The 11190-nt window shown below is 38.3% G+C and overlaps 1 protein-coding gene across 2 annotated transcripts in view; it reads right to left on the bottom strand.

The window, feature by feature from the left end:
- Positions 1-2854: 2854 nt before the first annotated feature.
- The window catches only part of RBM12B (RNA binding motif protein 12B), a 9042-nt gene continuing 706 nt past the window's right edge, over positions 2855-11190 (bottom strand). The window contains exons 1-3 of one of the 2 annotated variants that reach the window (XM_006761199.2): positions 11111-11184; positions 7060-7107; positions 2855-6481 (exon numbers count right to left, since the gene is read on the bottom strand). In XM_006761199.2, the coding sequence (XP_006761262.1) occupies positions 3589-6453 (2865 nt within the window). In that variant the 5' untranslated portion in view covers positions 6454-6481; positions 7060-7107; positions 11111-11184 and the 3' untranslated portion in view covers positions 2855-3588. Of the gene's footprint in view, positions 6482-7059; positions 7108-11110; positions 11185-11190 lie in introns of those variants that run through there. The other variant, XM_006761198.2, reaches the window with a different exon arrangement.

Raw genomic sequence — 11190 nt, 5'->3', positions numbered from 1 at the left:
AGTCACTTTCTCTTGAGCATCGGTTGCCCTTTCTGTAAAGTCAAAACAGTGTCTGATATATAAAGCAATTAGCAAATGATTCTGATATAAAATGTATGCTTTGCTTACCTCAAAGAAATATTCTGAGGACAAAAGGATACTATAGAAGATAATACCTTTCATCAATGTAAAATTAAGTTTCTTTTAGACCAAATAGAGATTGGCAAACTTTTCCTGTAAAGGCTAGATGGTAAAGTTTTTTTTTTTAAATATACTTTATTGAGTTTTTACAGAGAGGAAAGGAGAGAGATAGAGTTAGAAACATCGATGAGAGAGAAACATCAACCAGTCGCCTCCTGCACACCTCCTACTGGGGATGTGCCCGCAACCAAGGTACATGCCCCTGACCGGAATCGAACCTGGGCCCCTTCAGTCCGCAGGCCGACGCTCTATCCACTGAACCAAACCGGTTTCGGCGGTAAATATTTTTTTATATTCGTGGGCCGAGAGACAAAAATCAACCATTTAAAATGTAAGAACCTTTAAAAATGTCAAAACCTCTTTTAGCCTTCTTGTAAAAAAGAAACGACCACCTCAACCAGTTACATAGCCTACTTCTTATCTCCAAAACAGGTTTTAGGTTCTTTGGTTATTGGGATTAAAAGATAGTTAACTATATATAACTACAGATCATACATATATATTACCTAATGCAGCTCAATAAGTGATAACTAACATTTAATACAAATATGGACGTGACAGAGTCACTCCTTAATAGATGATATATGGACTAAGAACCACTGCTCTTGACCATGTTCTCAGTAACTGATAAAAGTAGACTCCTAAAAAGATTACCCAACTACTGGTTATGGGATTGGTTACTTCCTATATATGACTGATATTTTTCACATTAAGAGAAAGTAAACAAAACTGGCTATGAGATGATAATTACTGAAGCTGGATGATGGGGATATGAGGAGTTGGCATATTATTCTCTTTTATGTGTTTGAAATTTGGTGGTTTGCTGGTAAGCTGGCTCTCTAGAATAGAAAGCACCCCGATTTGTTTCATTTGCCAATTTCCATGTTGTAAAACTCCATGGCTAATTTCAATCATTAACATATCACTGAAGGCAGAGCTGGGAAAAGATGGGAAAAATGGCTCCCAACCAATAGAAGACAGTTTCGTATAATAAACTTTTTAAAAATTTTTTAAATATATTAAACTGATAGATTATGGAATAAAATTATTCATATCAATTCATTAATCTTACATGTATAATCTAAATACAAAGCTTATGTTTACATCTCGCCAGGTGACTCAGTTGTTTGGAGCATCCTGAACACCAAAATGGTTGTGGGTTTGATCCCGGGTAGGGACACTTATGGGAGGCAACTGCTCTCTCTCACACTGTTTCTCCCTCTCTCTCCCCACTAAAATTAATAAACATACCCTCCGGTAAGGATTTTTTTTTTTAAGCTTGTTTACTATTGTTGGCCTCAGCTACCACTATCACACCACCCCAGCCTACTTTCAGCAGTTCCACATTGTGATATTTCACTTAAGCTTCATTTTAGCTTTTGATGTGTATTTGGTATGTTTTTGTCTCCCATACATTCCTTAAGAATGCTGGTCAAAGGAACCATCTATATAATCTTTATCACTTAAAAATATCTATTTTGTTCACTGTGTTTGGTTTGGGTATTAGTTTATCATTTTCCTAGCTACTTAAAAGCTTACTAATTTAAGGAGTTATACTGATGTGCTTTTTTTAAAAAACAAATTTACCAGTTTACTCATTCTAGCAGCAAGCAGGATATTCATTATTAAAAAAACAAAAAACAAAGTTGGCTTCCTTTGACTTTAAATCACTGAAGATGAATCCAAAATACTTAGAGTACTAATTGACTAAATATATTCTACTTCTGCAATACCCTATTACTAAATGATAACTACAGTATATAAACTCAAATTTTATACTTATTTGCTCAATGTGGATAATCTCTGGATCACAGAATTGAAAAATTAACTTCCTTTTATGTAACTATAAAAGCCCACAATCAAATTTAGTTTGGTAAAATGAACAATTTTAAATAAGCCAATATGTAATGTTAGTATACAAGAGAACCCTCGATGTATAAAAACTTTTAAAGTTACTTTGTTTATTAACAATGTTTGAGAATACTAATTTTATTTTTAACGCTATTTTTAGAACAATGCAAGTAAGAAAATAGGGCTCATGCTCGAAAATATTTTTAGCATCGTCTGACTAAAATTTAAAGTACCATTTAATAAAGTTAGCAGGCAAAAGTGTTAAGAACATGAACTGAAGTCAGCAGTGAGTCTGTTGTAACTGGCTCCATGATTTACTAGCTATGATTTAAAGTATTATTTAACCTCTCCAAACTTCATTATCTCATTTGTGAAGCAGGGGTAAATAATACTCATGATTCTTATCATACCGAGATTGTGCGTGTAAAGCACTTATATTTCCTAGCACACAGGAAGTGCCCAGTATTTTTTAGCCATTATTATTATGGGTATAGAAAAATCAAATCCAGTATTTGCAAAAATGTCTACACTAAATGTTGAATATCAAAGTCAAAATTCAATCTCACAAGTCTTGTTATATTTAGTAAGTCTTTTGATACAAAGTTTTGAATTTTAAAAAATGAGAACCTAAGAGTAAATAGAAGTTATATGGATCATCAGAAAATTCTTCCTAGAAACACAAACTATATCCATTTATCAGTTGTTCCCAGCATAAGCCTGAAAGTCTCCTTGAATCTACAATTACTTTTTGTCTTTTAAGTATTTTGAGTTAAATTATCAGTTTGATGAGATGTTGAAGAAACCATAGAACTATACATAACACTTTGCACTAACATAAATATTTAATGTAGCTGCTGAAAAACTTCACAAAAGCTGTAATTCTTTTCACCTTTTATACAAATACAAGTTAATTAGTTGGTCTCTCCAGTTTTAATTTTTTTTATTTTTATAAAACTTTTCAAGTTATGAACATAGAAACTAAGAATCTCCTAACTTTTTTACATAAGTAAATTTCAAGTTCACAGTATGTTCATTTTGAAGTATTGATAATGGGAAGCTTAACAGTAATATCTCAGACAAGAAAGAGGGCATTAATTCTGCAGGCAGTCCCCATGAAAATGTTAAACCTGAACAACGAGTTACTGACCATTTCCTTATACATTTTTAGTAAAAGATGCAGACTACAGAATGCAAACAAAAGTGAATATAAAATGTATCTTATTCAAATACAGCTCTACGTCATACAGGTCTTGAGGTTTACCCAGGATATCAACAAAAAAACTAATGCACTCAGGGAATTAGTCCTCTTCCCTACTGCCAATCAACAACAACAAAAAAACAAAAGAAAACCATATAATTTTAATTAGGAAAAAAACGACAATTTGCAAGCAAAAGAAAACTAGACTTACATTCTACTACTTACATTTGTTCTAGTCACAGGTCAATTTTAAAAGCTTTCATTAGATAATTAAAATAAACACTTTTTTAAAAAAAAACATCAAAGCATCTTACTGCATCAATACTGGGAAGAGGTAACTCCGACTTCGAAAGTGCTCTCTAGAGCAAAATTAACCGAACCTTGCGCGGGCCAACTGGCCTATCATTTAAATCTTTAATGGCAGCCATGGCTTCGTTATAGTTTATCATAGCAACAATGGCTTCCCCTGTAGGTAATCCTTGCTCAGTATACTGTATCCTAACTGAATCAGGTATAATTCTGTAACCATGGAAAAAGTCTAGAATTTCATTAACATTAGCTTTAAATGGAAGATTCATTATCTTAATAGGTGTTATTCTACCTGAACTACAATTTAACTTTGGATCAGGCATAAATCTCCCCTCGGGAAAACTTCCCACGTTACGCTTTCCAAAATCAAATTTGCCACCTTCTGGACGACCAAAATTCACAAAAGGGCGATGACTTCTAAAATCATCGGGTGGGCTCCGGAACTCCTCCCCGGGTGGCCTGAAATGGTCCAGAAGTCTCAAGTCCTCCTCCGGGGCCTCCCCGCGCTCGTCCTCCGGAAGCCGCCTCAAGTCCTCATCAGCAGGGCGTCTGAAATCTTCCTCCTGGGGGCTCCGGAAGTGCTCCTCCCGGGAGTGCCTAAGGTCTTCGTCCGGAAGGCGCCGCAAGTCTTCATCCCGCGGGCGCCGGAAGTCTTCATCCCGGGGGCGCCTGAAATCCTCCTCCAGGGGGTGCCTGAAGTGATCCGGGGGCGGCCTCCGGAAAGGCTCCTGCCGTCGAAAGTGCTCCGGGGGCGGCCTCCGGAAGTGCTCCTGGGGCCGCCGGTGTTCCAGGGGTGGAAGCCGCTGCAAGTCCTCCTCAGGAGAACACCGGAAATCCTCCTCGGGAGTCCGCCTGAAGTCTTCCTCCCTGAGCCGCCTGAAATCCTCCTCCGGGGGCCGCCTGAGGTCCTCCCTGGGTCTGCGCCTCCACTCCCCCTGGGGAAGCCGCCTGCAGTCAGCCTCGGGGGGCCGTCTCCAATCCTCCTCCAGTGGCCGCCTGAACTCGCCCTGGGGAGGTCGCCTCCGGTCTTCCTCCGAGGGCCACCTCCAGTCCTCGGGGGATCGTCTCAAGTCCCTCCTGGGAGGACTGAAATCGTCCTCTGGTGGCCGCCTCCAGTCCTCCTCCCTGGGGTGACGTAAGCCCTCTTCCCGATGGTACCTGAAATCCTCCCAGCGCCGTCTCAAGTCCTCCTCGGGAGGCCTCCGGAAATGTCCCTCTCGCCGGTGCCTGAGGTCCTCTGGGGAGCGCCTGAGGTCTTCTGGAGGGCACCGCTCAGGCCGCTGGAAATCCCCCTGGGCACGCTTGAAATTGTCCAGCTGCCTCATGTCTTCCTGTTGATGCCTAAAGTTTACAGAATGGCCCCTTGTGTATCCTGGTGGGTCATTTGAGTCAAATGAATGGGCAGGGTCTTCTCTATCACGTGACTGTGAATGGTCTTGCCTTCTCTTACTGGAAAAATTTACACCAAACTCCTGCATTTGTGCTTCAGATATGAGTCTTAACAATACCTCTGTCCCCAAGAATCTTCGACGATTTAGACGTTCGGCTTTCATGGCCTGTTCTTCTGATTTGAATTTCACTAATGCTTCTCCCAGACCGACTCCTTTGTCATCATAAAGCAAGTAAATGTCATCCTCAGCAAGAGAGAAGTCTGCAAAGAACTTTTGCACTTCAGCTTTTGTAACATCAAATGGAAAATTTCTTATATATATGCACAGTTTCTGGCCAGAGTAGCCTTCTTGAGAGTATTTTTGTGAAACACGTCCAAGCTTCTCTTTCTCTATTGATGCTGGTCTTTTCTTTTCATAATATTCAATGAACTTCAACATTTGTTTTCTAGAAATTGGATCGACAAGAACTGGACGATATTGTAAAACAGTTTTATGTAAACCCAGAGCACTGTTATAGTCTTTCAGAGTCTTGAACATCACAAAGGCATATCTTGTTCTTCTTTCATCTTTATATAAAAACCTAATCTGTTCATTAGTCAGATCAGTATCTCTAAAGAAATTCCTTAAATCTCTTTTGTTAATACTTAGGGACAGGTTTTTTAAGTGAACATAAAACCCGAGAGGGGAACGAGAACGTGTTCTTCTGGGAGATTTTGAATGAGATCGTTTTCGAAAATGTCTATCATTGATTTCTCTTGGTGGAGAATGTTCTTCAGTTCTCACAGGAATGTCACTCTCCGTAACTGAACTACCACCAAAATCAATCCACTGTTGTTCTGAGCCTTGCATTACTTCTATAAATCTGGAACCCATATAACTTCTATGACATTTAAGACCTCCTGAAGCATCAATACATGAAGCAAATTTTACCATGGCGTGACCATTATTTCGGCCATCATCATGTTTTAAGAAAATTACTCCATCCACACACAAACCAGAAAAAAAGACACGTACATCATCTTCATTTACTACGTAAGGCAAACCTCGTAGAAACAAGTAAGGATTCACAGCCTTCAATGGCCGTGTCTTTCTTGGCCTTAAATCACCATGTCCTGTGCCATTAGCATGAAACCCAGCATCTTGATTCATCGGAGAGCCATATCCAGAATTACTTGCTTCTTCTTTAACATCCTCAACAAAATTACTTAAGCAGCCAACCCTTGATGCCCCAGATCCTGGCCGCTCTCTTCCTATGTGATCAGTTCTTTTCATTTCTAGAATCTTCTGCATTTCTGCCTTACTGCTAAGAAAGAGCTCTACAGATGAATCCTTGATAAACCCTCCAGAACGACTTACGGCACGTCTTGCATCTTCATCTGTTGCAAAAATAATAAAAGCCTCCCCCATTTCCCCTCCAATTATATGCACTCCTCCATCAGGAATAGTCAATCCCGTGAAAAAGTGACGAACATCCACAGGCCCAGCAATAAAAGGAAGCCCCAGTAAACGGATGACTACAGCCATGCTGAGCTCAAATCACAGCAATAATGACCTGCAGACAAAAAGGTACACATAATAGCAAGTCTTATTTTTGAAGTACCTTATCCCACACTAAGCTTAATAATTACTTGGTTCCTACCTTCTTCAGCATATATAAATGAAAACAAAATACAAGTTCACAAAAATATTGACTGCATCCAATTTTTTAAAAAGGAATAAACTTCCTCCTCTCTAAACATCTAAATAAGCCAACTACTTCAAAGATACATTTTCATATCACCTATCCTATATAGTATGAACAATAAAAATATCAAATCTTCTTGTAAGTCTACCAAGTGCTGCTTCACACCAAGACCAAACTATTTTCAAACTCACTAAGAAACATATCTTCTATTGACACATAAGAACGAACTTTGTGGTTTCAAGAATTTTACCACAAAGAATTTTACATATTTACAAAGCCATCTATGGTCAGTATGTAATTTTTGCTCATAAGTTGCTTACCACTAGTACATCACTAGCCAGACATAAAATACAGAAGGCATGGATACCTAAGATGTATTATTTTACTTTTACTTGTTTTTTTTTTGTCAAGCCTCTGTAAAAAGCCTTAAGCTCTGAATATCTTACCTTTTTATTATTTCTTGGAGACCTGTTAATTCTGTAAAAGCAACTTAACTGTGGAAAGAAAATGAAATATAATTAATCCCAGGACCCTGTAACTGATCTTAAACAACGCCAGATTAGGATTGTCACTTCAGAATGACCTACTTAAAAAGTGAAGGAACCACAACTATGGACATTACAAGATGACCTTTTTTTATTCCAAGAGGAAATGAATCATCCTTTAGCAAAAAGGAGGTACACGTTCAGAATAGACATCTGCAAGTTACTTAAAAACAAAAGCCTTTTATAAACTAAACTTGAGATGGTACAAGGAAAGGCATGATGAAAATGTTATATATTTTAATTGGAGTGTAGGTTACATGGGTGTATACATTTATTAAGACTAAATGAATTCTATCATTAAGGTCTGTGCATTTCACTGTATATAAATTTTACATTCACTTAAAAAAGAAAAAGGAAACTGCTCCACAAGTAAAATGACAATTTAAAAACACCAGAAAATTCCCAAAAACTTTCAATCTCTTCCAACCATGAAAAGACCCAACACCTAACATGTCTCTCTTGCAATTCTCCTCCCTTTCAAAACATAAGACCAAATCAAATTTAAAAAACAACCATTCAAAATGACAAAATAAATTAATGAAACACTAACATTTCAAATTCAAACACTAATTTTTAAAGCAAAATCCAAATAATGGCTATCATTTGGATACAATGCTAAGTTCTACATACACAGCTCACACTTCCAAACATGGAACAAAATATAATTAAGGCAAATAGTAAAATATCCCTAAAATCAAAAATCTCAACTACTACCACTCCCTATCTTTTTTTTTTCTTTTTTTTTTTTTATTAGTTAAGGTATTACAAATGTGTCCTTATCCCCCCCACCCTCAGCCCACTCCCTATCTTAAACTCAACTACTACTCCTTAAACTCCTAAAAGAATTACTATTAAAATTCACTTCAAGCCCTAACCCAGCGGTTCTCAACTTGTGGGTCAAGACCCCTTTGGGGGTCGAACAACCCTTTCATAGGGGTCGCCTAAGACCATCGGAAAACACATATATAATTACATATTGTTTTTGTGATTAATCATATGCTTTAATTATGTTCAATTTTTAACAATGAAATTGGGGGTCACCACAACATGAGGAACTGTATTAAAGGGTTGCGGCATTAGTAAGGTTGAGAACCACTGCCCTAACCGGTTTGGCTCAGTGGATAGAGCATCAGCCTGCAGACTAAAGGGTTCTGGGTTAATTCGGTCAAGGGCTTGTACCTTGGTTTCGGGCACATCCCCAGTGGGGAGTGTGCAGGAGGCAGCTGATCAATGTTTCGCTCTCATTGATGTTTCTAACTCTCTATCCCTCTCCCTTCCTCTCTGTAAAATAATCAACAAAATATATTTAAAAAAATAAAATTCACCTCAAGCCAAACAGAAAAATGTTCAGATGATCTCCTTAAGCTATGTCCTGAGTTCTAATGAAGAAACACAAATGACAATGTAGGAAAGTAAAAATATAATAAAAATACATTAATTTGGAATGTTTGGGAACTATCAGTCTTAACTACTGAAAAATCACAACTTAGTGTTTCTTTAAGGAAATTCACATCTAATACTTTGAGATACCCAAAGTAGTCTTTCCAAGTTTTTATGACCTGCTAATTATAAATTTGTTCTTAATGGGCAAATAAATGTTGTTTTAATTCGGTACTTACAGTTAATTACTACTCTTCCACAAAGTAGGATATGAAGTCATATTCTTTAAGGTCTACAAAGTTTATTTTCTCTTGAAAAGGGTCCATGGGTTAAAAAACTATTAGCTAAACTAAAAAAGTTATCAAGAAATTATTTGGCACAGTCTACATCTTAATTATCAATGTCAAATTGGTATTAAAAATATTGTGATTTACTATTAAAATATTTGCATGGTAGGTATATGGAAATCTCTGTACCTTCTATTCAATATTGCTGTGAACTTAAAAAAACTGCTCTAAAAAATGTGTATTTAAAAGAAAAAATCTGCACAGTATCAAAAAAATCAAGTACAGCCTAATTTATTCAATATACCAACGTCCACACCAGCAATTTAACAAAAACTATAAATGGCTGCTGGAATAGTTGTCCCCATTCAAGTTCTGAGGCTCCTTCTTATGCAAACTGAGTTAGCTCCTTTTTTACTTTTAAAATATTTTAGAAAGCAGTGTAAGTACACATCATTTGTCCTTGCCAACTTTTTATTATTTTATTTTTTAAAAGATTTATCCTGAGAACATAAATAGATCTACAAGAAAAGTTAGGGATGTTTCAATGAGTAATTATATGTCAAATTCAAAAGATTTCTAGTAATATATCCCAATTTAAAAACAATTATTTTAACTAAGTAGTTAAAATGAGTGCAAATTTTATAAATTCAATTTAAGCCGACTATATAAAAATTGTTTCAATTTGTCACAATTAAATATAACAAATGCTTAAACTTTTTTGTCTTGAGATACTAGGGCAGTGGTTGGCAAACTCATTGGTCAACAGAGCCAAATATCAACAGTACAACGATTGAAATTTCTTTTGAGAGCCAAATTTTTTAAACTTAAAACTATATCGGTAGGTACATTGTTATTAACTTAATTAGGGAACTCCTAAGCTGGCCTTTGCTAAAAACGTCCTCAATCCGATTGAGGTACATTCGCAATTCCTTACAATTTACCTTACAATATCCATAAAATTAAATCATGACAATGACTGGCCCAGGACGAAACCCACTTCTGCGCATGGGCCACGAAGTTTCAATGGTACTCTTCCTGTACGCCCGCACGTGGTATTTTGTGGAAGACCCACACTCAAGGCGCCACAGAGCCGCATGTGGCTCCCGAGCAGCGGTTTGCCGACCACTGTACTAGGGTAATGTACCATTTATCTCTATAATAACATAAGAGACCACCAACTACCTATAAGAGATCAGTTCTCAAAATAAGCACTTTTCCTGTAGTTGCCATGTAATTTCCTTAAGTAAATTCTGCAGAACTTCTATTCTCAGAACATCACACACAAAAAACAAAACACAAATACTCTAAAGCACTTAAAATTTTACTACTTCTGAATGCAACACAAGTACTTTTTGTAACTGCTGATCTAAAGACAGAGATAGGTTAGAACTTCTAACCTATGAAAAGAAGGAACTGGGTCTTTAAGAGCTCATTTAAGGGAAAGTCAGTGAAATTAATAAACTTATTTTGCTGCTATTTTTAGCCAAAATTCACCCCCCTAATACCATTATCACTAAACAACAAGAAATGAGTGTATTCTAATCAAGCCTGGGGGGAGGGGGGGAACGGGACAACTGGAGGAGGGCTAAATTTAAAAAGGCACGATTTCAGATCCATTTGATTTTAACTAGTGAATAACGAGTCCTTTAACAAACGTGGTCAAGGAGAGAAAAATGCGACAACTTCTTAAAGCCCAGAGCTACTATAAAGCACATTCAAACCCTAAAGGCGTGAGTTTCCCCTGCAGAAAAGAATCTACCCCTTGTCCCCAATTATTCGTTCTGATGACCTGCCTTTTATCCTTTAATAATGTAGATGGTTAAAACGGAAACCAATGGCATGAAGGCACAGAGCCGGGGTCCCCAACAGGCACTGAAAATGAAGACGAATCCACGTGGCACGGGTTTTTCCCAAATACATCCATCCATCCCCAACCGGGGAGCGGCCGGGGGCGCAGCTTCCGGGGCCCCGCGGCCTTTGTCCGGCTCCCGGGGGTCGGGGCTTCCTGCTTTGGCGCCAGGCCGGCGTCGCTCTGCACGATCCGCTGCCGTCGCCGGAACCTTCGGACAAAACCAGCTTTCACGTTAACCTGGACCGCCCCACCTCCGTGCCTTTCCGTTACCAGGTGCCAAGGGCACACATTCCACCGGAACGCGCCGCAGGGCGCGCCGCTCGTTCCCACGTCTAACGCTCCGGCCCCTTCTCCAGCGCCTAACGGGCCGGGCCTTCTCTCCGGCCAACACTGACTACGATGACAGAGCAAAGGGAGGGAAAAAAAAAAATACCTAGGAAATCCGACGAAATCTTCACTTTTAAAGAAACCTGGGAAGCGCACACACAACAGCACGTGGAGGCTGACGGGAGA

Source organism: Myotis davidii, unplaced genomic scaffold (genome assembly GCF_000327345.1).
Source record: "Myotis davidii unplaced genomic scaffold, ASM32734v1 scaffold317, whole genome shotgun sequence".
Taxonomy (NCBI): Eukaryota; Metazoa; Chordata; class Mammalia; order Chiroptera; family Vespertilionidae; genus Myotis; species Myotis davidii.
The sequence above is the reverse complement of the archived record's forward strand: the minus strand, read 5'-3'. Positions and strand labels throughout refer to the sequence as shown.